Source organism: Hippocampus guttulatus, chromosome 2 (genome assembly GCF_054856545.1).
Source record: "Hippocampus guttulatus isolate MCC_2025c chromosome 2, RoL_Hgut_1.0, whole genome shotgun sequence".
NCBI classification, from domain to species: domain Eukaryota; kingdom Metazoa; phylum Chordata; class Actinopteri; order Syngnathiformes; family Syngnathidae; genus Hippocampus; species Hippocampus guttulatus.
Window position 1 is genome coordinate 12,836,459 of NC_141262.1, and position 27,823 is coordinate 12,864,281.

The 27,823-nt window shown below is 41.9% G+C and overlaps 1 protein-coding gene and 1 long non-coding RNA gene across 3 annotated transcripts in view; one reads left to right on the forward strand and one right to left on the reverse strand.

Annotated features, from left to right (window-relative positions):
* The window catches only part of LOC147208560 (uncharacterized), a 74,261-nt gene that overhangs the window by 12,048 nt on the left and 34,390 nt on the right, over positions 1-27,823 (reverse strand). Inside the window, exon 4 of one of the 2 annotated variants that reach the window (XR_015103800.1) lies at positions 14,621-15,706. The exons of the other annotated variant lie outside the window; for it this stretch is intronic. This is a non-coding gene — a long non-coding RNA (uncharacterized LOC147208560). Of the gene's footprint in view, positions 1-14,620; positions 15,707-27,823 lie in introns of those variants that run through there. 2 annotated transcript variants of the gene reach the window in all.
* On the forward strand, positions 4,090-27,612 carry gpm6aa (glycoprotein M6Aa). The gene is made up of 7 exons (XM_086137396.1): positions 4,090-4,452; positions 16,364-16,556; positions 17,568-17,724; positions 18,728-18,881; positions 19,041-19,117; positions 19,578-19,643; positions 24,857-27,612. Exons 1-7 carry the CDS (start codon positions 4,416-4,418, stop codon positions 25,007-25,009), a joined length of 837 nt encoding a protein of 278 aa, XP_085993522.1. The 5' UTR covers positions 4,090-4,415; the 3' UTR covers positions 25,010-27,612.

Consider the following 27,823-nt stretch of genomic DNA (forward strand, 5'->3'; position numbering starts at 1 on the left):
ATGTATAGTAAGGTGTTTTGAGCCGAAAAAAACGACCATGAAGAGTAAGGTGTTTTTAGCCATAAAAAATCCGACCATGTATAGTAAGGCGTTTTTAGACGAAAAAACCCCGACCATAGATAGTAAGGCGTTTTTAGCCGAAAAAAACAACCATTTACAGAAAAGCGTTGTTAGCCGAAAAAAACGACCATGTACAGTAAGGCGTTTTTTGACGAAAAAAACGACCATGTAAAGTAAGGTGTTTTGAGCCGAAAAAAACAACCATGAATAGTAAGGTGTTTTTAGCCGAAAAAAACCGACCATGTATAGTAAGGTGTTTTTAGCCGAAAGAACGACCATGTATTGTAAGAAGTTTTTTGACGAAAAAAACGACCATGTATATATAGTAAGGCGTTTTTCGACAAAAAAAACGACCACGGATATATAGTATGGCGTTTTTAGCCCAAAAAAAATCGACCATGAAAAGGAAGGCGTTTTAACTAAAAATAATTTAAAAAACGAGCATGTATAGTAAGGTGTTTTAGCCCAAAAAAACGACCATGTATAGTAAGGCATTTTTAGCTGAATAAAATGAACATGTATAGTAAGGCATTTTAACCCGAAAAAAACGACCATGTGTAGAAGGCGTTTTTAGCCGGAAAAAAAAGGACCATGTATCGTAAAGCGTTTTTCAACGAAAAAAACGACCATGTATAGTAAGGTGTTTTGAGCCGAAAAAAAACGACCATGTATTGTAAGGCGTTTTTTGATGAAAAAAACGACGATGTATAGTAAGGCGTTTTTCGACAAAAAAACGACCATGTATAGAAAGGTGTTTTGAGCCGAAAAAAACGACCATGAATAGGAAGGCGTTTTAACAAAAAAAAAAAAAAAAAAACGAACATGTATAGTAAGGTGTTTTTAACCCAAAAAAACTACCATGTATAGTAAGGCGTTTTTAGCCGAAAAAAACGACCATGTACAGTATATAGTAAGGCATTTTTAGATGGGAAAAAAAACGACCATGGTTAGTAAGGCGTTTTTAGCCGAAAAACCCCCCGACCATGTATAGTCAGCCGTTTTTAGCCGAAAAAACCGACCATGTATAGTCAGGCGTTTTTAGCCGAAAAAAAAGGACCCTGAATAGTAAGGTGTTTTTAGCCGAAAAAATGAACAGGTTCAATGTCAGGCTTGCGCAGAGCTTGCTGATGATCTGATCATTTGAATCAGGTGTGTTGCAACAGGGAGAATTGGAAAACATGCAGGGCAGCGGCCCTCCAGGAGCTGAGTTTGACACCTATGTCCTAGAGTGTCTTGAAAGACGCTTATAAATGAAATGTATTATTATTATTATTATAAGAAATTTCAGGGGTTATTTTTACTGACCATTCATTGTTCATGACATATACAAATGTTTGTTTTCCTAACACACTGTCAATTCTTGTTTTCTTACAGTTCTTACAGCCGCTGTGAGACCTAACAGCCTAACATCTTGGGCCTCAGACCAGGAAATTGATGTCACAATCAAAAGATGGCTACATCTGGCTCCTGATCGGGATGGTGACAGGAAGGAGAGCATGAGAAGAAAACAGGACATCGAGAGCGCAACAATGTGATGGACAGAAAAATACCGTTCAAGAGTAAGCTGCATCCCAATTTGGACTTTGTGTTCACTGTTAAATAAAGAAAAGTGCATTTTTCCATTGTATGTGGAGTTATATGTGAGGTTCACAAATTATGACAATAAACATATTTTTATAACAGTCGTCTTTGAGACTTTTTTTTAATGTGGGTCAAATATGGCTCATGAAAGATGTGGCTTAGTTGAGGTTGAATTCAGGCTGATATCAGGAACCTGTTCTGGCCCAGCGTCGTGCCGGAGTAGGGCCAGATATGGTTTTACAATGCGGCTCAGATCTGGGCCGAATGCGGCCCACATCATGGATGCCAGACGTGGGCCACTGCAGGACCGTCATTCATTGAGGTATGTGGGCCGAGTGTACTGCCGTGTCTGCCCCAGAGCTGGGCCAGACCAATTTTCCTTACTGGGTATGTTGTTGTTTGTGTTTTTATCATATGCAATTGAATAAGTAGACCATTTCACAATTCAAAATTTGGGACTCTCTCAATGCATAATGGGACTCATACTTTTCTGATCAGCGAGTCCCTGGGACTCACTGCCGGTAAACTGTAAAATTATCACTGAGAGATTACCGCTTTTTCTGCAGTCAGTGATTGACTTCTATACAAAGTCATTTCTCAACTTGTCTTCCATGCCATGCCATGCCTGTTGAGTGTTGATTTACTTCATATTAAGAAACTACTGCACTAAAACATTCATTCATAAATGTATATCATATGCTTTTATTTTTGTTTTTCTCAGTATAAATAACACGTACCCTGACTGTTCTACTCTTTGAATAAAAACACTTCATTCAAGCGTTAGGGAGTGCAAGGGGTTATGATGGAGGGGTGTTGCAAATCATGAAGACCTGCCAAGTGGTATGATAGCATTGTTTTATACATGTCCTCAGCTAGGCCTCAGCTTAAAACTCAGTCCTTGGTCCTTGGCCTTGGCCTCGTGTTGCCGGTCCTTGGACACAACACTGCTAATTTAGAACGATAAGTGTTACAACAGTCACAACACAGTGAGATAAAATGTCTTGACTCTGGTGAGCGTTTTACAACTTCTATGATGAATAAATTTCTCGTAAACACACAGTTGTTATCTGTGCATTCTTGGACATCATAATCTGGAGATGAAACTTAACTTTTCCTGACTTTTCTTGTTCCACGCTGCCATTCTGTGGTCCCAATGTCACTGATGAAGCTCGCGACAAGAGGCTAACCCCTAAAGAGCGTGCGGGTCGCGGTTTTTCCTTGCCTCATCAAAACATTCAGATTTGGTCGAGTTGGCCTGTTGATAAGTTTTTCGGACTGAAACTGAAAATGCCCTTTCAGGCCATTTACCGCAGCTGACAAATTTTCCTGGCATAGAAATTTGTAGTGGGCCAGCATCAGTGGGTAGGTGGTTCCCCGACACCGGGACCCCGTGGCCCTGGGTCACCGAGCCAGCGTTAATTTGGTACAGATAGAAAGCATGTGCAGCAGGTTACGGTGATTAAGGCTCGTAATGGAAATATGTTGACTGGTGCCAATAGTGCCCTGGATAGGTGGAAAGAATATTCTAAGGAGTTGATGAATGAGGAAATAAGAGTGAAGGAAGTGTACAAGGGGCAATTGTGGTTGCGAGGAAGTAGCAGTGATTAGTAAAGGAGAACAAGTGTTGAGGCCAGCCATGTTGGATGTATTCGAGACAGTGGCATTGAACAGACAACAGGATGCAGCAATGGAGGTGGCGCAAATGAAGATGGCGAGCTTTCCTCTCGTTGTGAAGATGTTGGATAGCATTAGAAATGAGCTGATTAGAGAAACAGCCATGGCGTTAGATGTTTTGGGGACAAGGAGAGAGCAGACTGAAATGGTTTGGATACATCCAGTGGCAAGATTGAGAGTTGATTGCTTTTAATTACAGAGCACATAGCATGAAACAAAAACATGCATGTTGCTGGACTGTGAGTGGAAGCCGAAATACCTGAAAAGACCCACGGTATTCCACACAGGGAGGCCATAAATTCCAATCCAGGACCTCAGAACTGCGAGGCAGATGTGCCCGCCACTACTTCCTCATACATGCCTCATCTTTTATCTTTCAACATTTAATTAAATGCACCATCTGTCAGTATCAAAGAAAGCCCCAAATAATAAAAAGCTAAACTAAAATCTGATTGAATCTTCCTGGTAATGATGAAAGAATGTAACATTTTTCCATCTTTCTCATCTTTCAGAGAATTAGGACAGGGAATCATGGGAATCATCACTGCCTGCACAACAGAATGTGTACGACTAATAAGATTAGGCAGAATCCTATTTGGAAATCAGATGTTTCCCCGTCCCACCTCTCTTTTTTTTGTAAGGGGTTGTTGCATTAATACAGAAGAGCAAGTGGCTTGTTGCGGGGGGGGGGGGGGGGTTGAACCATTTTGTGTGCGTGTTATGGGGGGGGGTCCAGACGCTCTTCGCAGTCTTACCGTAGCGGATTTCACCTGTCTTGCCCTGCGCTCGCCCACCCCCTTCCCCCACCACACATGCGCTTTTGAGACCACCCTTTGCTCCACGCAGCTCCTCCTCACTAACTCCCCCCTCGCCGCGTCCTCCGCCAGGGACCAAGGAGGGCTTTTCAGCACTTGTCTCGGCAGCGTGCAATGGACAGCACCACAAAGACGGATGCTTGACAGAGAACTGACAGCCTTCCCAGGAACCGCCACCACGACTCGGTCAGCATTTTGTGGACTAAACCATTTGGCGTAAACAAGTCGAAGACCCCGAAACACAAAGAGGCTTCTTATACACCGCTTTAAAACACAGCAGACACGATGGAAGAAGACATGGATGAGGGGCAGACCCAGAAGGGTGAGTCGTGACTCTCTGTTTACAAGAAATATGTCGACTTTTTTATTTTTTTGGAATTTACAGTCGAAGGAGGAGCAGCTGTTTGCTCACTTCTTTTGTGCGTTGAGTGGGAGCACTCGACTGGAGTGCGCACGTCTGCGTGTGTTGTGTTTGGGTCGTCGGAGGGGTGTGAGCCAAGGGGGTGGGGTAGGCTTCCGGGGGCTGCACTCAACTGCCTTTGTTTGTTTGATGAGGCTTCAATGTTATGTACGGCCAAGCCTCCACATTTTAAGCCATCAGAGTCCAACCAATGCCTATTCTGTATTGACTATATATCTTGAAATTAATTCATACCGTAACCAAGTGTGTAACTCATTTTGCTCATTTTACTCATTTTCCTCCCTCGAAATGAATTATAATACCACCAAACCGTTCTAACTGCTCCACAAAAAACACTCCCGATTAAAAAAAAAAAAAAGCACTGTATCATGTTTAAAAAAATGAAACACGCAGCAAATGAATACATTGGTGTTATTATAGCACACACTGACAGATTCATGTGCATGTAAGAGGCGTGGCCTCGTGAGTGACGTAGTTGGCCAGGTTCGTGTGCGTATCATCTGGGCCTGAGTTGTAGCTGACAGCAGTCAAAGCCATTGGCAACTGTGGCTCTCCTTGCCCACATGCAAGGGTATCCTTCCACTTCACTCGAGTGGCGGTGTCTCCAAAGTTTGCTTGTACCACACAAAGCAAAAAATTGGACTGAGTGACAGCTTGAATTTGAACAGTGGAAGAGTTGGGGCACCCATTAGTTAAAAAAACCCCACTATATATGACTTAATACTGCAAACTGCTGCATGAGTGATTCAAGACACGATTCCCACTTTTGGTTACATTTATAGGTTAATTATTTGCGGTTCTTAGAGGTTGCACCCCACCAACAAAATTGTCTTTAGATGATGAACACAACCAACTTTTTTTAGAATCTTTCATCTGTGTGGCGTATCTGCTTCTGAGTGGTCAACATCATTATCAAGAATTTGTCAAAGCTCTGCAATCTGCCCAAGGTATCTGCTTTAAAATGTCTGAGTTGCTCTTAAATTTCAGACATAGGTCCTTGAGACTTTTTCATTTTTCCTGTTATGATTGATATGTCAGCCCAATTTCGGGTCAATTGGTGAAACTGCTGTCGCAGGGCAAAATTTACAAACAAAAAAGTCATGAAGTGCTACTGAGTACACTTTGGGGGTTTCACATCATCACATGAGACATTCAGTAGCACCATCTACAAAGTTAGAAAAAAGCCTCTATTCACATTTGACCAATCTACAAAAAACTGGGAGGTCAATCATAACAGTCCACACGAAAATAGTCTCAAGGACCCCTACCTGCGATTGAGCAGGGTGTTACCCACTAATTACGTTTGAAGCAGCTCTGCCTCATCCAACTATTAAAATCTTACAAGGGAGTTTGCCCAAATCAGCCCCAATTGGAATTAGGTAACCTGCGTGATGTCTGAATTTTGAAATTTGCTGATCATGTAATGATGATGTGAATAACAAGGCATTGGGTGTGACTCCTTCACGAATCCATGATGGAGTCGCCTTCCCACAAAGCCTATTTATTAGTTACTTGTGACAGCTCCTCTGGTACAAGCTGTACTCTTTGGATATCTTTAGAACCTCCATTCACCTCCGAGATGGACAATATGAACTGTTGCCATGGAGCTGACCACCAGTAGTCATTACCATCGTCGTCATCACCTCCTCACTCACAGCATGCCACCAGAAGGTGGAAAAGAAAAGCACAAAGAATACAAAAGAGAATGATCCAGAAGGAGAAAGTCATCCATGAGCACCCAATATGGGGCGTCTTCTGGATTTTCTCAAGCACTGTGATAGACAAGGGGACTAAACCTCAACTTGGCTCTCTTGCTTGTCATGATTCTTAAGTGTACGCTGAGGCCTTGCACTGCTATTCAGCAAAGCTTTTGCCTCAAACACAAATGCTCATTGGAGCAAAAGAAGCATCCATGCAAGCTGCTCGTGCATTTCGACAAGTCACGTCCATTCTTTTTTCGGAGGGTGGTGGTGGGGGGTCAACACATCTCTTTTCTTACAAATATTGCACTTGATCTGTAAAGCGGATGATTTCACGTTCACAAGCAGTGGTGGGAAGTAATGAAGCGCAAATACTTACAACTTTTCAGGCATCACGACATGACTGGGTCAACTGGCCAAAGCCCTCTTCTACTGCGAGATAACTACTAGTCATGGAAACAAGGAAGCAAACGAACAAATCAACGAATGAGCAAAACAAAGGGTCATTAAGTACTGTGTAATGAAGTTAAAGTAAACTACAATCTTCAAACAAGTGTTTGACCTTCCTGTTTCTGTATGAAAGCACAGCAATACCAAAATAAAAGAATTGAAAATAAACGCCGGAAGCTTATATAATGATTAATTAATTAATTGACAAAGACGAACATGAAGAACATTTTCGGCATAATTATAGTTAGTTTAGTTAGCTCTAAAAAATTTAGATGTAGTTTAAGTTAATTTTCTTTTCTTTTTTTAAGCGCTCCTATTTTGAATTTTTAATTATTTTTTATTTCGTTCAGAAAAACGTTTTTTTTTTTCAAATTGAGTTTTAATTATTCCGTTAGTTTTTATTTACTATGATCACCTTGTAGTACACCCCTGCGCTTACTCAAGACCAAGCGGGACTGTGAATTCACTAACAGACAAACGAATGAGCGAATATGCGACTCAGAAAGAAACCAAGGGGCGGACCTACTTCAGCTGAAATTGCATTCGGCATTTCAGACTTTCAAAGGCTTGCATTCCTATGAGTTACCACTTGGAGTGGATGAGTCACAAGCAGCAGGCGGACATTTTGCCCACTTTGCAGCCCAAAGTAGCAAACGTGTCGCTACTTTGCACCAGAACGCACACACGCGCAAAGTCGACACGAGCATCAAGTGAGCTGATTTGGATTCACTGATCACAGGACAGTGAGAATAATGTGAAAATAAGCAGAGGGAGGTTAGGACATTTTGTTTGAGTGTTATGGAGCCCAATGGAAAAAGGGAGAATTGAACACCTGTTAGTGTCTGCCTCGCCAAGAATCTTCTCTGCAAGACGCCACTTGGCCTTCTGTTCATCATTCATATTTAATTACACATCCTCCACCTTGCGATCCTGTCGAGCGCAGACTTCCACCAAGGCCGAATGATCCGAACAACTTCAACATCAAACAAGTCGGCAAACTAAAGAATGACCACGCTATCTCTTAAATCGGGGACAGATGGCTTTAATTTCCACTTCAGCTTTAACACTTTTGTTTTTTTTCCACTTCAGTCACTTTCTGAGTTTTCTCTAAGTTCCTCAGTATCATGAGCATCCTTTACCGATTGGCCGGCAGACATCGCATGGATCCAGTGTTCATTTTAACCTCAGTTACCAAATACGGTTTCTTTTGCTCTTAAAGGGCTTTGGGTGTCCAGCAAAATGGAGAAGAAGAAAAAAATAAAGCCATAAAACAATTACGAGTAAAGAGATGTAATTGATTTGCTTTAACGCACTTTATCTCCAGTGGCTATCAGCTTTGAGTAGCTGGAGTTGCGATAGTTGCGATGCTCACAAGTTAGAAAGAAGTGGGGCGTCTTCCCTGTGCTGTCCTATAGTTAACGTGCAGCCCCCCCCCCCCCCCGAGGCGACTGTGTTTTTCAGCTACCACCTCCTCTTTCTCTTCCTCCTCGCATGTTTAATCAACCACTATGGTCGTCATGACGACAGCAGCGCCAAATCTGCGCCAGGGCCTTGAGAGCCGTGACCCACTTAGCGTACGTCAACAAATTCAGTGGGACAATAAAGTGAGTGAGACGCATTAGCCGCATAGCGCAGCCCCCCTCGGGGCATAAAAGCCTTCGTTGCTTTTTTTTCTTTTTCTTTTCGTTTCCCTTCTCTCTCGTCTTCTTGTCAGCGAGGGAGGAATCTCAGCGTGACTGCCAGGGAGTTTATTTAATAATGTGTTTTGTCGAAAGTTCACTCCAGGATCTACTGGTAAAGGCTAAATGTGAGGAATAGGAGTTCAATTCAGTGCATCACAATCGATGGCGAATGAATGACCCGTAATTGAATGCAACCCCCGCCGAGCCTTTTCAGGGCGCGGCCTTCCCCCCTTTGCAGTTGAAAACACGACTGGAGTGATCGATATCACCACGGTTGCTTTGTTGCATTTCGTGTTTAAATTGTTGTTTCTCACGCGAGTTTGGTTCATGCCAGTTTGTTAGTACAGCAGGATGGCAGGTAGTAATACCACTTGGTTGTTTGGTGGAATGCATATGCAAGAAAGGAGGACATGGGTAATTTTGCTAAAAAGAAATATACTGTATGTCTACATTAAAGTGTGTATTTTCAGGTGAATACAAAAGTTTGGAATCACTTCCCAAAGCTTATTTTTTCAAAAGAAAAGCACCGTAGGATATATGTAGATACAATATCTCACAAAAGTGAGTGCATGGGAAGACAAACGCTCGGCTCAAACGTCAACTGGTCAGTGTTCAGCTTGTATAAGGGTATAAAATGAATTGTCCCATGAAATAACTCAACACACAGCCATTAACTCATTCAGTACCAGCCAATTCTGGATCAAATCTGAAAAGACGTTTAAAAACGTCTTTGGGAGTGAATGAGTTAATGTTGAAACCTCGAGCAACAAAAGTGAGATTTCCACTTAGAGACATACTCACTTTTGTTGCCTGGCTTGGAGGAAGTGAGATTGGATTGTTATTGCTTGACATCAGTTGCAAAACTAAAAAAAAAAAATGAATAAATGGGAATGTTTCAACTTTGGTCACACCGTTATCGTGTTAATACATTTTTATTGACATGCAAAATACACTGCAGCAGTTGCCATTGGCTAAACGTGACATATTTAATCACCAAAGCATGTAACAAGCATGTTATCTGCTCGGTTTTAAAATTCACATACATTTGTTGTTGAAGTGTATATTACGGCCTCATTTGTTTCTCTGTGAGCAATTGAGGATGTCTATTCTCTTCAAATGTTCATTTTTGACCTCAATTGTATTCCTTCGAAGGATGCAATTTACTGCAATGCAATTTATCTGAGATAACCTTAACACTCGCAATAAAGCTGATTGGATCAGTGTGTGTGCGGCGCGCGTGTGTGTATGTGTGTGTCCCTTTTGCCTGTCAGGCATGACACTGACAGATGGAGGAGAAGTGGGAGATGGGAGGGGGTCATCCTCTCTCTGTATTAGTGCAAAGCCGTCTGTTTGACTGGACTGTGTTGTATTTGGCGTTGTAGCGATGTAACGGTCCACCAAAAGTCAGGACTATGTACGTACCTTTTGATTTGAATGTCACAGTTTGGTCATCCAGTATTTTGGGGATGACCAAACTTGCGTCATCCAGTATTTTGGGGAGACCAAAAGTTTTATTTCATTGTGAATATCTTTGACACGTTAGTCTACCTTTATCATGACTTTAACTCTTGTTTTTTCCTACCTTGCCGTTTTCCTCGATAATAATAATTTTGCAACAGTTGCACATTTTTAACCCAAACGTCCCCATTCATTTCCAAGGAGAAGGTTTAGGGTTAGGGCTGAAGTTTCTGCCATTCAAAATTCAAAATGTTCAGCTCATTCGATTGGCCTTGCCGTTCCATCTGAAATATTTCACCTGCACAAAATCTTTTCACACAATTCTAAATCCTTCACCCCAAAATTCCCCATTCACTTTGAATGACGCATTCAACAATTTGCTCCCATTCTGCATTTGAAATGTTCAGCTCATTCCAATAACCTTGTGACAACATTCCCACAACTCCCACATAACAACAACTCCACATTTTTCACCCACATATCGTCCGATTTTCTCAACTCAGAAAACGGAATCACCGATGGATATTGCACATTTTTCACCATGATAATTCCACACAATCCCGTCCCATTATCATTCCATGTCATTCTATATCTGTTCACATTTTTCTTTGTACATTTTCACCATTCTCATTCCAGGTCATTCTCTATCCTTCAATATCATTCAACGCCATTCCACATCATTCCATATTTTTCAATCTCATTCTAGATTATTCCAAATGACATTATTTCCATTTCTTTACCATAGTTTTTACATTTTTGTGGCCCTTCTTTTTCTTTCTTTTTTTTTAAATCAAAAACAAAAACTCAGAGGCCTCTTTTATCCCTCATGTACTTGGAAACAAGTCAGTTGGTCCTAAATTGTACAAATCCTCCCTCGGACGATTTTCCTCCATCTCAGACTCCTCATTAAATTGAGCTTCTTCTCCGTTCCTTCAGGTAACGTCGTTCTAAGCATCAATAATAAATGCAGAATATTCTGTGCTCGCCAGCGCTGTCGAAAATGATAGATTCCGGATCTCGCGGCAGCCCCTGTTCTCGCCGTTTTATGCCGCTGCATCTCCACAGCTGTCGAGCATCGGTAGATTGTTGAGGACGTGACAGCGGAACCATTGATTTATGACAATGCTCTAGTGCAACAAGAAGCTTTAAACTCTAAGTGAGGTCATAAACTCATGACAGTGTGACATAAAGTCTTCTTGGGCTTGTTCTGGCCCGTGCTAAAAGGTCATTCACTGACCGGTTTCTGTTGTTAAATTATCGCTGTGACCGTTTTGCTGCACCTGAAACCTTCAAGTTGCATGATGTTATATCTTATTTCTTCTCTGAGTTTTATAGCAGCTGTACTTCATTTTGACGTCACTATAGCCCAGGGATGGTGTTAGTATCACGCAGGGTTGCCATTCATTAATTTGGACGCCGTACATTGACACCTTTTTGAGACCTGTAATATTTTTTACATTCACTCAGCTGTTTTTGTTCTCATTTTTTTTCTTTTCCACCCTGAGAAAAACGGGTGTGTTGGATTTACTCAATTTTATTTAATCAAATGGATGCACAAGATAAAATCATCTGGATCAAGGTAATTAAAAAAAATAGATGTAAACTCTAATTTGAAAAAATAACTGGATCCAGTAGCTTTTATTTCATGCATTCACTTGACGAGAGGAAATTGAGTACAGTACATTTAAATAATACCTTTTTCAGTGTATTTAGTATTTTTTATAAACTTTCAATATATTATGTGAAATGATTGGTTTATTGATTTTGTAAATCATACAAAGTTTAAAATTACCGGTACTGGTCATTTAAATAAAACTGATACATGTACTGTATATGCTAAACAATTTTCTAAACAGTTTTAACCTTTTTATTTCGGCAAGCTAACTAACATACTTCACTAACTGACTGACTAACTGCCTATCCAACCAGCTACAGTATCCAACAGACAAATTGATTCACTAACTGCCAAGCTATTTAACACAGACCAACCCATCAGACAAACAGACTTCCGATGACGAAACGATGAGCTTGTGAGCCGACTGACCATTTAACAAACTGACTAAAAGAAGAATTGACCATCAAACAAAAAATCTTACTAATTGACTCATTAAATACATATCTGGCTTCTAACTAAAAGACTCATTTACTAACTAACCAAATTAGCCAACTGACTCGCTAATTGACTAGCCAACTAGTCAATTAACTGACAAGCTAACCAACTGATTTACAAAATGGGAAACTGAATAACTAATGGTCTAATTGACTGACTAACTAACTAACTACCTACTGACCTAAATACCTAACTGGCTTCCGATTTAAATAACAGATTAATTGACAAGTGACAGGTTTATTAGCCTTCGAACTAACTAATAATGTTGGTACCTTGCTGTCTCATTTTGCTCCGTGATTTAATCTTTTTTCCAGCACGTGATCAACAAGATCCTACTCAGTGCGCATGGGTTTTTATTCTGCAATGAACATTGATGATGCAGGCCAGACTGTGACACAAGTCAACATCACCTCTGGTCAATTCCTCTCATTAATGATAGAAAGTGTTATTGATCAATTTGACATGAAATTGAAGCACACCCAACACAGTGTGGCCCGACAACTGGGCGCGTCAGTACAGTAGGCGTGCATGCAGATAATCCGGGCCAACCTGGAACTGGGCCAACAGCGGCTACTTGATATTCTCCTTCCACTCGCGGCAGAATTACGAGTGACGGGATGAGAAAAAAGAGGGGGAGTGTGATGAGGACAAAGACGACTTTATAAAAAGAGACTCTGAGAGCAGGAATGCTTGACTGACAATGAGGTAATCTTCCAAACAGCAAGAATCAGGACAACATTTGTATTCTGCACATTGAACCCGTTAGGGAAGCGGCCGGAGTCAATAGACGGGTTTGTTAATTAATTGCAGTGCACTGATAATAAACCTCGAGAGCTGCCTTAAAAACAGCCGTGTCTATGTGCCAATACTTCCTTCGAATGGCCAAAATGTAACCACTTGCTTTTTTTTCATCCCAGAATTGAAAACATCCATGAAAATAAAACAATCAAACAGCGATATATATATATAGGGTGTATGTTTTAAACTGTGTATGGTGTATGTTTTAAATTGTTTGAAGCTCAAAGCAAAATGAGACAAATGTAGTTTTTTGACAGTAAAAGGAGCTTGAAAACAGTTTTGCAGTTGAAAACAATCATCACAGGTCTGAAGTGTTTCATGTATAATGCTGGGGAACACAATTTTGGTGGAGTTTGGTCTGACGTCTGTTTTAAACAATTTTTGGGGTGCGGAATCAAATTCGTCAAGTTTTTCAGCTGTCAGATCCCATCCATCCATCCAATTTTGAATCCGCTTATCCTCATGAGGGTCATGGATGTGTTGGAGTCTATCCCAGCCGTCTTCGGCAGTAGACGGGGTACACCTTGAACTGCTTGCCAGCCAATCACAGGGCGCACATAGACGAACAACCATTCGCTCTCACAATCACATCTAGGGACAATTTGGAGTGCCAAATCAACCTGCCATGCATGTTTTTGGAACCTGGGAGGAAACCCTGGCAAAACTTGGAAACTCCATTCCAGGGCTGTAAATTCTTTGTTGATCAACAGCCAATGTGGCTGGTGACTTTCCAAAGTTGCCAACGAATCCGAATTGTTTTATTTTTGTTGCTGTTGTTGTTTTAACTACAGTATCTCCCTCACACTATCTGATTGTTTCTTGCCTTGGATGCAACGTAGACAACTTCATGAAAAGAAGTTCACATATGAGTATACACTGATGGGCTAACTTGCTGTGTGGACAGACAAACAGACAGATTAGCAGCAGGTACACTGCGTGTTTGCGATGGGCCCATTGTGGGAATGCTGTGTTTATGACGACAGATGACAACATGCTCGCTTTCAATAGAAAATGCTGTATAAACATATGCTAATGTTAGTTGGTTATTTGCATTTGAGTTTACCCACCGTTTTGTTGTTAGATGCATCAATATTGGCAATAAATGTATTTTGTTGTTTAAGTCACCCGATTATGACGCGTAGTTTAGCATATTGTAGGTGGTGTTCGGATGGTTCGGTCGGGGTTGGGGTACTGTACATTTTCTTTTAATCTTTCAAAAACGTTTGTCTTTAAAGGTTTATCTTGTCCTAAAATTTCATTTCTTGAACTAAATGTTTGAAATATGAAGCTCATGATATTACATCTTTGTTTGAAAATGATGACTTCATTCTATTTTTATACCGACAAAATATGTCTTTATCCTTGTAAAGATTATGACTTATTGTCTCATTTTATTTGTTATTCCTGCGTTGCACAAATGAAATGTCCTGGTGTTTTATAAGGAATGGACAACAACAACAACATTGATGGGGCTCCTCGTGGCCGAATAGCTGCCGGCCTGAAAGATGAAGAGAGTCGTCCTTTAGCACGTCCCCCTTACGGCAATTAGCATTTGTATGAGGAGCCTGTCACCTTTCCGTGCAGCTGCATCGTTGTTGGCTGGTCCCTAGCAACCGCATCACAACTAACACGCAGATATCAACGAAGAGAATGACGTAAACACGCAAGGTCAAAATCTGCTTTTTGAGGGTCCAAATGGCATCTTTTTCTCCACGCAGTGGATTGTGTTGTGACAGGCCAACGGCAACAAGAAGAGCGAGGATTTTTTAAATTTTTTTATCCCACGCCTTTTCTTGCTTGTCTGTCAGATCTCTCTGAGAGGACCCCCCCCCCCCCCCACACACACACACCCTCACGCCCGGGTTTTGCGGCTTCACACTCTTTTTACAGGATGTAAATGGGTGTGCTGTATCTTCCCCAAATGGTCAAAAGACCGCAAACGCTCAGTTTGGATGGATTCGCCATGTCAGACATGATCTCACTGGATAAGCTATTTATTTTTTACTTTTTCAGAACAATATGACAAACTCAATGAGTGAATACAGTATACACATGCTGATTTTTACAAATCTTCAACCAATTTTTGAGTGATTAGAGGCAGGTGAGGCCTGAACATCTAAAATATCAGATTTTGTTTGTTTGTTTTAATCTGACTGTCTTCTTCTTCTTTTCCTTTCGGTTTTGTTTTAATTTGAGATTGTGTTTGCTCAAACAATTTATTTTTCAGATCTGATCAATGATGTCATTGTCATTTGCAACTTGTGACATTACAACCGATCATTGATTTTGCATAAAATACAAAATATCTGCCAATCAGACCTGTGCCCGTGTTTACAAGGTTAAGAGGAAGGCCAGCACTAATCCTTCTCCTGTATTTCCTTCTATGCTACCTTTCCATTTTGCTCATTTGTGTCTCATTAAAAAAAGTAAAATTACATTTTAAAAAACAGTTGCCACATAGCTGTTGATAAATCCAACAGCAATTAGCTCATTTTACCACGGCTAATCGATGGAATTTTGCTTATCTGTAGGGTAATCTGTGGAGAGAAACTGTGCGGGAATGAAACTGACTGCAATTTTGGAATCAGTACGCCTATTTTAGTTTTAATCAGCATAAAAATCGAATGCATCAGATTTCTTTTTAATTAATTGCCAATATGAACAAAAAGTCTTTGCTCCAGGCAAGGTAAAATTTGTAATTCGAAATTACACAAAACAAAATGACAAAAATCCAGGTTAAGGAAAAACCCAAAACAAGAATCTATTGGAACAGGAGCGCCTATAAACATGAACGGGACGTCTTGAAAATATCTCTTGAGCATAAATCGCGATCAAGGTCGATAATCCGACAGAGACTGGGCCTCTTGACACTCCTTAAATACTTGACTAAGACTTGATTGGGAAAACAAGACACAGTTGCACCGCTGAAGAGGTGCGCCCTTCCACTCTAGCTGGTGCTGCAAAACAAAACAAAGACAGAGACAAAACATGACAGATTTGGAGGCGTGGGCACTAAGAATTCAAATTGCCATGTAACTGTACCATCAAGACTAACATGTTTAAGCAAACATTCCCCAGGTGCTATTGGAGGGCAGATTGAATGTTGGGCAAAGCAGTGCTCAGCCACGCTTATAACCCGACCCCTCATACTCCAGGAAAGCCTTGGCACACAAGAAACATGGGGTTAAAGGTCTGGGGTCGCAGTGTTAATCCCAAGCAGTGGTACGAAGTGGCAGGCTGGTTCTGGGGGGTTAAAGAAAAACAAACAAATTGAAGTCCCAATGCAGGTATGCGGAAGAAAAAATGAGGCTGGCTGTTGAATGGTGTGTGGCTTTAAATACTCTTGATAGTTGGAGGATACACTTGTCAGTACTCATAATATATCAGCCACAAACTGAACTGTGGCCTACTTTCCCCATCCACTTGATAGATTTTTTTTCCTGTTGTGCCTGGGCGCCTGCCGACAGAGCTTTAAATTTGGGAGATCGTAAATGGCCAAATCGTGTTTTACCGTCAGAGTGAAGCTGCAGCATCAACTGTTCTTGTAGTCCCCGTGGAGTGAGCCCCCACTCACTTTTGCGTGTGTGTGTGTGTGTGTGTGTGTGTGTGTTTAGGGTGCCTAGAATGCTGTATCAAATGCCTGGGCGGGATCCCCTACCCGTCGCTCATTGCCACCATCTTGTTGTATGTCGGCGTGGCTCTGTTTTGCGGATGCGGCCACGAGGCTCTTTCTGGAACCGTCACCATCCTACAGAATTACTTTGAGGTGGTGCGCAGCCCCGTGGACGCGTTGGACGTCTTCACCATGTGAGTAGAAGAAGCATCACCTTCAGAACGTATTAGTTAAAGGAGAGCTGCAACTGCCTTGCACTCGGTAAATACAGACACAGTGCAGCCCTACCTCTGACTACCAAACATCGAGGCGAGCGAGATGCTTTTGGGAGCGGCATCAACCTTACTAACTTGTTTCAAATGATATCACACAACTAGTGGCATTGAAAAAGCCTCACCCGGTTTTGGGGCTATCGCAACAAATAACTAATTAGTGCTTTGAGTGTCTAAGTGACATAATTTATACTGTTCAACGGGGTCTCAAACTCCGGGCCTTGAGGTTTGCTTTCCTGCACATTTTAGATATGTTCCTCCTCCAACACACCTGATTCAAATGATCAGCTCATCAACAAGCTCTGCAGGAGCCTGATTATGATTCTGATCATTTTAATCAGATGTGTTGGAGGAGGGAAACATCTAAAAAAAAAATGCATGAGTGCAGACTTCAAGGCCTGGAGTTTGAGACCCCTGGTTCACACTTTTCCTTTTGAACTTTTATGTCATCTTTGTTTCTTAAAAACTAGACACATTATCGATGTGACACTAGAAGTGTCAAAATTAATGGGTTAATCGACAACTAATTGCTGCGATTGACTGGCAATCAGTTCAGGTTGTACCCCGCCTGATGCCTGAAGACAGCTGGCAATGGCTGCTCCAATCCAAAATGGACAATTTCCTGTTCAATTTTGGGCGTGGGTCATCTCATGAGAGACATGTCCACCCAATAACTTAATCGGTTAATCGGTGAAACAGGCAACAGGTGCTTTGTTGTATCTTGAAGGGTGAAGCTCTGTGATTCTTAATGATATTCAGTATAAACAAAATCAAAAAGGATAGTGTGCTTTTCCTGGTGTCATGATTCAGTTTCTGTTAGTCTCCAGTAGGTGGCAGAGCTGTTGCAGTCTTTCCAACTGTGCGCCACTATTTAAGGACTCTCCTGCCGACAACTGACTGTCGTATAATTTTTTAAAATGTATCTATTTTCAGGATTGACATCATTAAGTACGTGATCTACGGCGTGGCTTCGGCCTTCTTCGTCTATGGCATCCTGCTGATGGTGGAGGGCTTCTTCACCAGCGGGGCCATCAAAGACCTCTACGGAGACTTCAAGATCACAACCTGTGGACGCTGTGTCAGTGCTTGGGTGAGTTTGGGTGTCCAGCTTCAAAAGTGGATGTGGAAAATATGTAACATTGGCTATTAAAATTCGAAAATGTTCAAATCTTCAAATCTGTATGTTCAAATCTGACCTGATAACGTTGCTAACTGGATACAGAAAATGAGCAACAAATGAACAAAGTAACGCCACGTTGGTATTGAATGCGTTTCGCCTCATGATTACATTGCGGCCCAAATCATTCAATTACCAGGATGGGACAATAATGAAAAATGTCGTTTGGAGGAGCCGACACGTAGCGAGATTATGTCAATTGTGAAATTTGATTGCCAATCTGCAGCGTTTGGGAGGAAGCTCGCCAGGATTTGTGCTCATTGGCCAATAAGAATGTTTTTCTTTGTTTCATTTTCAATTGTTATAGTGCTTAGGTCATTTATTTCATTGCACTAAAGCTAAAAAAAAAAAACCTTATTGCGCAAATGCAATTTAGATACTTCATCCCATTTGGGAAATTAATCATTAAACTGTATTATGAACCAAATGTTTTCATCTGTCATTAATTTCATGTTTTTAGGGGGATTTTCGAGGGTAAATCAAGAGCTTTTTTTTTGCGCCTGCTTCAAAATATCCGACATTTTCCACACCAGTGTCAAAGAAAAGCAATGACTTGGTGACTTCAAACTTTTTGTATGCTGTGATGTATTATGTTCTTTCAAAAAAGTTGAGGAGAATGGGAATGAGGTCAAAGTGTGGTTCTTAACATGCAAGGTTTGCTAATCCAGTATATATTTACCAGTATTTCAGGACAAAAATGATTGTCTGATGCCAATGACCTTGGCCTTTGCTGATAACTGCCACTTCGACAAACTCGTTATTGGTATCAAGCAAGTATGTTCAAGTAATACATCTTGACCGTTCTGAGGGTTTACTGTATTAGGAGCCGTTCTTGACTTCTTTGGACATCTTTTTTTGCGCAAATAATCAGAAAATGCACATAGTGGTTTGGCATAAGGCTAACGTGTTGTTTCAGTTCATCATGCTGACGTACATCTTCATGCTGGCCTGGCTGGGTGTGACGGTGTTTACCTCCCTGCCCGTCTTCATCTACTTCAACATCTGGAGCATTTGCCAAAATGCCACCGTGCTGGAGGGCACCACGCTCTGCCTGGACCCGCGCCAGTACGGTAGGGATGGCCAATCCCCCGTCAAAACGTTAAATGGTTCATTTTAGGGGGGATTTGAACCATGATTGTCGCATGCCATTAGCCACAAGGTGGTCAACCTGACATTATCTAATTGGAGCTGCGTTTGTAGTACAATAATGTACATCAATTACATTGCAGGTATCGTGGCTATCAGTGAAGCAAAGACGGTGTGTGCCGGATCTGAAAAGTTCTACAAGATGTGCGAATCCACTGAGGTGAGCTTGAATGATTGCCAGGTGGAAAACTGTCAATAGGAAAACTCATACTTTAGGCGGGTGTGAGAAAAATCACCACCAAAAAGATGGTGAAAGGTAGCTGTAGATTCATAACTGTAAATGTATCTTGTCATGTTACACTGACGCTATTGTGCACCAAGAACATTTAGTATGACATCCTACTCTTCTGCACCAATTGGTTATTTTTTTGATGCAAAAAACATATTTTCTTTCGCTCCCGAAGGATTTGTCATTTGCCCCTGAAACATCCCAGAAGAGCAATGGTGCCCTGTTTATGTCATCTCTTTTAAAATGAAGACTTTCTTAGTCAAGCATGAACACAGAGGAACATGATTTCATTTTCCCGCCTCCTTTCTCGGCTTTGAACAAAAAGATTGCAAAGTGTGTTGACAAAATGAATCATTGACAGCTGTGACGTATGTTTTTTTTTTCGTGACAGCTGGACATGACATTCCACCTGTTCATCTGCGCCCTCGCCGGAGCAGGAGCCGCTGTCATCGCAATGGTGAGCTGCCACTTGAACACTGCGGGTGCAAACTCAACCAACAATGCAGCCATCCATTTTAGACTGCGTAGCGCTCACCATCACTAGGGTCGAGGGTAGTCAGCCCAGCTGACTTTTGGTGAATTGCAGGGTCACTGCTCACTTTTTGGCAAGAAAAGCAAGGTACACCCTGGAGTGATTGTCGGCCAAATTCAGGGGACGTACAGACAAACATTTCACACCAATGGGATCATTTGGAGTCTAAAATTGAGAGTCTTCAGTGACTCTAACATGCATGTTTTTGGAGTATAGGAGGAAGCGAAAGAAAACCCACACTGTCTGTCTGTCTGCCTGGCGAGCTAGTTTTTAAATGACTGTAACTAAGGGGCAATCCTTTTTGTTGTGGCTGGTGGGCAGTGTCGGGCAGCAGACAACCGTGAATCTGCGAGGAGGCATTTTTGCGCAGTGAAACGGCGCCGTTTGTTTGCCTCCTGTGCTTCTTTCGGAGGGGACCTGGCATGTCTGGCGTTGTCATGGAAACAGTGAGAAAAAAAGGAGAGGGGATGGTTTCAGCGCACATGCCTACAGTGATTTCCAAGGAGCTATTTTAACGGAAGGAGAAAGTTTTGATGATGCTGCGTAAAATATTAGGAATCCAATTTTCCAGATCGGAGATTAGTCAATTTGGGATTGGACTGGAAAACATTATCAATGGACTGTATAATCAAGACGTCTGAAGGCGATCAATGTTAATTAAATGTGGAGTCTGTTTGCTCAGGTGCCAAGCAAAAGCAGTTCACCAAATGTGGAAATAGTGTGTATGTAAATAGACTGTCTGTCACTGCGGTTCAATAATTCACTTAGGGCTGCGTTGCTGTGGAAACAAGTCCCAAGAATACAGCCGGCATTATGCTGTCCTCTGCTGGATGTTTGTGGAACCTCGCTATCAAACTTTCAACGAGCATCATGTGCATTTTAGGTTTCTCTATGTAGAGCTTTCAAAATGCGTCATCAAAGTTTTTATTTTTATTTTTTACATTTGTATTGTATTACGTGTTAATATTTTTGTTTGAGAATGCAAAATATATTTTTTATCTCATTACTCAAAAAATTAAATAAATAGATGGCTGTAGCCGTACAATAAAGTCAGATTTGAACATGTGAATTTCAAAAAGGAACATTATCCTCGTATTTTATGCTTTTTATTCTGGTCCACACACACTCAAGGAAGTGCCCTCTTTACGTGCGTGGGTGACTACGGCATTCACGATGGCAAGATTAAACAAAAAAAATAAGAAACGTAAAGTAAAGTAAGATACAATTCCCAAATGAATGCTTGATCGCCTTTCTTTTCTACAGCCGCACAGTAATCCTGAAATCAACGGGGGGTTCAATTTTAGCTTTAGGTATTTCATTAGTGCGTGTACCCGACTTTACCAGTGTCGGCCTCGACCGTTATTCTGAGCAGGAAATTTTACTCTAAACACACCCCACACCACAGAATAAATCTCTCAGGATAATCTTTTTAGGACAATCACTCATGGATTATTGGTATGTGTGTACCTGCATTAGACTACTACGGGGTGAGAGGACGCTGGCGTGTATGTCGCCGCTTCTCACTCGCTTCTCACTCCAAACTTTTCCAAAACTTTTCAGATATTTCTTCTGATGTTTCTTTTGCCCTTCTGTTTTTGGACTGTTTGGACTGTGATTGATGTAACAAATCATAGCTTCACCCGATCAATCAAACCCCAAATCGTAACTTAGTCCACGGGCTAACGCCGGTAGCTTAAATTTACCGGCTGTCACCGCACCGGCCTTTCTCCCTCGTCATGGGGCGGCACAACTTCGCCGCCTTTGGGTTATTTCTGATACTTCTGACGTTCTGCCATCATCCAGTGACAGGACTACTCCACTATTCTGTCGCGGATCTTCTCCGGATCCGGAGGATTGCACCGGAGCCTCCACCGCCGGAACTGCACCATCATCCTGACATCGCTCGCCTGCCTCGACGTCGCTACATTCACCGCGGGTCGCGTAGACATGTTGACTACAAAAATCCTGGCTCAATCAACTCGACCTGGTCCACTTCTCGACGTCCTCCCAGAAACCGCGGCCGCAACACCAACTACTATGCAGTAGCCCGCCTGGCTAGGTCGGCTAACAGCACTGCCGCCATCAAACATGACACCTCCGCTGTCAACTTTGGACTGCTGAACATCCGCTCACTTACGAACAAGGGTCACCTCATTCAAGACGTCCTCGCCGAACGGAAACTTGACTTCCTCGTTTTAACAGAAACCTGGCAACAAACAAACGACTTCGCTGCTCTGAATGACTCCACTCCTCCCGGCTTTGTTTACATCTGCCGTCCCCGTGGCAACGGCCGTGGAGGAGGCCTCGCGGTAATCCACCGCGAGAAGTGGAAAGTCTTACCAGTCTCCGTTCCTGCATCAAGCTCTTTTGAATGCATGGTGTTTAAACTCCCTGGACCCACGCCAACCATCATTGCCACAGTTTATCGCCCCCCGAAGCCACATAGCGATTTCATCAATGAATTTTCCAGTTTAATCACACACTTATCCACTCTCTCGCCAAATTTAATTTTGCTGGGAGATTTTAATATTCACATGGACAACCCCGACCTGCCACTCACAAGAGACTTCACATCCTACCTGGAGAGCCTCGCGATACACTGTCTTACTGACTTCCCCACCCACATCAAAGGCCACACATTGGACTTGGTTTGCTGCTCTGGCTTCTCCCCCTCCAAGCCCACTGCTGATGTTTTTCCTGAAACCGATCATTTCCTCCTCACTTTTAACATCGTACTCCGTCTCTCTACAATCAAAACCTCCCGCCTCATTTCTTTTCGTAATACCAAAAATATCAACATTGACACCTTCTGCTCCATTATCGACCGTTCCCCGCCCCCAGACGCCCTTTCAAACCCGGATGACCTCACCGCTCACTACAATGCCTGCCTCACAAATATTCTAAATTCTCTCGCCCCCCTGAAGACCAGGACTGCTTCATTCTCTACATCTGCCCCCTGGTTTACACCCGCTCTTAGATCATTGAAATCAAAAAACCGCCAACTTGAGCGACTCTATAAGAAAACCGGTCTCACCATCCATAAGGACATGTACACTACCCATATCACTAAATACAAGGACCAAATTGCACAAACCAAATCCAGCTACTACTCCGGCCTCATCCTCTCCAACGAAGGAAATTCAAGAACTCTCTTCTCCGTCATGAACAAAATCCTCCGGCCACCAAACTCTCTCCCCCTCCACCTGTACTCCACAGCAACCTGCAACTCCATAATGGAACACTTCAATCACAAAATCCTTAAGATCCATCACCAACTCCATCAAAACCTGCCTGCTCCCCCCCCATCTGAACCTTCTTCTCCTTGTCATCTCTTCTCCAGTTTTGTTCCACCAACGACTGCTGAATTATCCAACCTCATACTCAAATCCAAGCCCACCACTTGCCAGCTTGATCCCCTCCCTTCATCCCTTGTTAAATCCTGCCTTCCTTCTGTGCTTCCTCTCATATCTGCTATTATCCACTCCTCACTCTCTTCTGGTATTGTCCCATCACTCCTCAAAACTGCTGCTATCACCCCCACACTGAAAAAACATGGCTCTGACCCCAACAACTTTGATAACCTCCGCCCCATCTCCAACCTTCCATTTATCTCGAAAATCCTTGAAAAAACTGTTGCTGCTCAACTCCACTCCCACCTGTCCCTTCACTCTCTCTATGAACCCTTTCAGTCCGGTTTCCGCCCCCGCCACAGCACAGAGACTGCCCTAATCCGTATTGTAAATGATCTCCTCATAGCATCTGATTCCGGTTTAGTCTCCATCCTCATCCTCTTAGACTTGAGCGCTGCCTTTGACACAATCTCTCACCCTATCCTCCTCAATAGACTCTCCTCCATTGGTCTCTCCCACACTCCCCTCAGTTGGTTCCACTCCTACCTCACTGGCCGCACTCAGTTTGTCCAGCTCAAATCCTTCACCTCAAAGCCCTCCCCAGTCACCACAGGTGTACCACAGGGATCTGTCCTAGGTCCCCTTCTCTTCATCATCTACCTCCTGCCTCTTGGCCATATCCTCCGCAAATTTAATATCCACTTTCACTGCTTTGCTGATGACACCCAGCTCTACCTCTCCTGCAAGCCAAACTCCATACTCCCACCCCCCTCCCTCACCTCTTGCCTCTCCGAACTCAAAACATGGTTCACAACAAACTTTCTTAAATTAAATACTAATAAAACTGAAGTCCTCCTTCTTGGCACCAAATCCACTTTATCCAAAGTAAACAGTTTTTCCTTCAACATTGACAGCTCCCTAGTGTCCCCCTCCCCCCAGGTTAAGAGTCTGGGTGTCATCCTGGATAGCATGCTCACCTTCCACTCACATATCAACACCATCACCCGCACTGCTTATTTCCACCTCCGCAATATTACCAGACTTCGCCCTTCCCTCACCCCCCGCACCACTGCTATTCTTGTCCACAGTCTTGTCACATCCCGCCTTGATTACTGCAACGCTCTCCTCTTCGGCCTACCTCAAAAGTCCCTTCATAAAATCCAGCTGGTTCAAAACGCCTCTGCTCGCATCATCACAAAAACATCTTCCCAGCAGCACATCACCCCCGTTCTCCAACAGCTTCACTGTCTCCCTGTTCAACATCGCATCAATTACAAACTGCTTCTATATACATATATGGCCATCCACAACCTGGCCCCTCCTTACCTATCCGACCTTCTCCAGGTGCATATCCCCTCTCGCTCCCTCAGATCCTCGTCCTCCCTCCGCCTGTCAGTGCCCCCTGCCCGACTGAGCACCATGGGAGCCAGAGCCTTCAGTCACGCTGCTCCAAAGCTCTGGAACAACCTACCTCCGGACCTCCAAAACTGCACACCTCTTTCCACTTTCAAGTCCCGTCTAAAAACACACCTGTTCAGGATTGCCTACAACACATAGCTCTTCCATTTCCTATGTTTTTATGATTTTATGATTTTATGTCCTGTTTTTATATAATATCTCGTTTACTAATTTTTACATTGTATTTTCTTATTGTCTGTACAGTGTCCTTGGGTGGCATGAAAGGCGCTTTTAAATAAAATGCATTATTATTATTATTATAAAATAGACATTGGGCTGTTTTCCCCATCCTGAAATCATGGGCGTTCTCTTTCTACCATTTCCCTCCAGATCCACTACTTGATGGTGCTGTCGGCCAACTGGGCCTATGTGAAGGACGCGTGCCGGATGCAGAAGTACGAGGATATCAAGTCTAAGGAGGAGCAGGAGCTTCACGACATCCACTCCACCCGCTCCAAGGAACGGCTCAACGCTTATACATAAAAAGCCGTGCTTGGGCACTCCCAAGGTGGATGCGGGGGAGGGGCTTCCTCGCCACCACCGCCAATGTCACTGGTGCGTCACATGACAATGTGGTTTGGGCGAGGGTCCATCTCAGCCGCAAACAGCATTTCAGCTAACAAAAAAGAAGCCCCCTTACCTCTCTCGTGGATGGTGTTTGTTATCATTCTGGCAGTTGTTGAAATATGAGAACAGTCGTTTAGTGTTGATTAGTAGCTGTAGTGTCGTTTGTAGAATCACGAATAGTACAAGGAGTGGATTTTTTTTTTTAAATGTTTTAAGCTTTTGCTTGTGAAATAATTATTTTGCTGAGCCTTTTTCCCCCTCCTCTTAACCCTCCTGTTATGTTTGCTCACGGGTCAGTGTGACCCACTGCATATTTAAAAATGTTAAATGGGGGTGGAATATATAATCAATTTAAAACAGTTTGAAAAATTTGAAAGAAAATAACAATACTGTTTGGATTGTTTGGCACACCCAAAATGTTCATGGGTCATTGTTACCCACTATATGTTTAGTCATTTAAAACAAAAATATGTTTAAAATTAGAAGAAAATAAAAATAAGGCTAGCAAAATAAGAGTAAAAGTTTTTGATCGACATTTTTATATATATATATATATTTTTTGTTTTGAACAGGTCAGTGTGACCCGCAAACATATTTCTTCCATTTAAAAATATGAAAACAACAGATAATAAAAGGGGGGAATATTCTTTGTTTGAATCTTTCTGATATGTTTTTGAAACACCATGTTTGTTCAAGGGTCAATGTGACCCATTGCTTGTTTAAATATTATTTTTCTTTAAAAAACGAATAAAAAAATTAATCAGGCCAGCAAAATACATTTTTATTTAATTTGTTTTTTTTTGCATTTCTTTCGAAAGAAATGTACACAAATTTTTAAATGTTAAAATCGGTCAATTTGACTCGCAATATCACAGGAGGTTTAAGATATTTCTGTTTGAGTTTTAGGTTGACACGTAATTTATTATTGATTCATGAGGAGGTCAACAGGGGCTTCAAAAAAGGTTCTTAAGCACATTTATCATCTCATGTGTGATATCGATGTACTGTATGTGAACGACTGATGTATTCCGGGGAAAAAAATAAAAAATAAAACACACAATAAAATGTTTGCCAGGGATTAAAATCACTAATCACAATACAGTAGTGACTTTATATTTTAAGAAAAAAAATAGCGACACAACAATGAATACCAAAATCAATCAATGACTCGCTAGGTGTGCCAAGCCTGTTGAACAGGGAAATTATTTTTAGACTGATACACAATGTATTAATGGGATTAAAATTGCGAGAAGGGATCATATATGAATCTCTGAACTGTGAATGATTCCACTGTCACTAAAGCACATGCTCTCATAAGTCAGTGTTTATGATTATGACTGATAATGTTGTTTGAATAAATGTAGTTGGGGTTTTTTTTCTCTGCAGACTCTAAACTGTATATAGTGATATATCAAAGCATTCCAATGTGTGGTTAAGCACTACAACTACAGTTATGGAGAGATAAGAACGTTGGTCCACTTAGAGGAGACATATTGTGCAGTGTGGTCACAATTTTAGATAGTTAGTTCCCAGGTGTCTTCAGAAAAGCTTGCTGACATTTTTGGGTTAAAATATCCACGAAGCATTATTACACAATTTTCTACTTGGTATTGGTATCGCTTGATTTTCGGTCATGGACGGAAAAAAATTGCGAGGGCGGAATCATGTAAATTAGCCGTGCTGTTACGTAATCTGGCAAAATTCCGAACGGTTTACGTGCATTCAAATTTTCTCAGCAAACAGAATTTAACTATTGACTAATTTCACACTTGATGGGTGAACAGGTACTCCAGAGACCAAACTATGTGTACACAAAAAAATTGAAAGGTCATTTTTCCATAATATGTCTTCTTTAAGAAAACACTGATCGTCGGAGAAGATGTCTGACAGCTGATTGGTTGTTGGGGGCGGGGGGGATCTAAGACTGTATTGTCAGTGTTTCATTCACTTATATGACTATTTTCTGTGCTCTAAATTGGAAAATTGTACTGTTAGTAAAGACTGTGACTCTCGATGTTATTTGTGGCATGGACATGCATTCATATACAGTAGTCGGGTTAACTCTAAAAGTTACTTTTATCTCACGTTGTTATTGATTTATTTTATTTTTGGTTTACATTTTGACACTTTTTGCCTGTCTTGCTGGACCAGCCCTTTTGTTTCAACGTGCAGTACTAAAACCTTCCATATAATGATGCTTCATGCAACTGATGTAGAGACGTAGTCGTTTGAGTTGTGATTTAGTTTGTGATGAGGAAACGTCCTAAAGCTTAATACGTGTACTGACATTGCTTACTATGTAATGAGCCCGCTCTTTCTCTTTCTCTTATCGGCTTTCCTTGTATTTGTCTTTTTGTACTTTCACTACCGATGCTTCGTAGCCAGCTTTTCATGAAAATAAGGGCCGAGGGGGAGATGAATTTGTTTGGTATACATCCATGTGCCAACAGCTTGAAGTGGCTTATTTGACCTGTATGATCAAATTTGCTCGCATAAATAAAATTCACTTGTGTACTTGAGGTGATGGCGTTGGTTGATGGCCCTTTTAAAATGAGTAACTCCATTGTGAACCACTCGATGTCGCTATTGCCTCCTTTACGGTGCAAATGCAAGGTTTTAAACACAATAATCAGAACAGTACAACTGAAGAATTACAATTTTGTTTTGTGCGTGTGCGTGTGTTTTTGTGAGAATGCTCAAAATGATCAACAAATTTAACGCCAAGCTCCA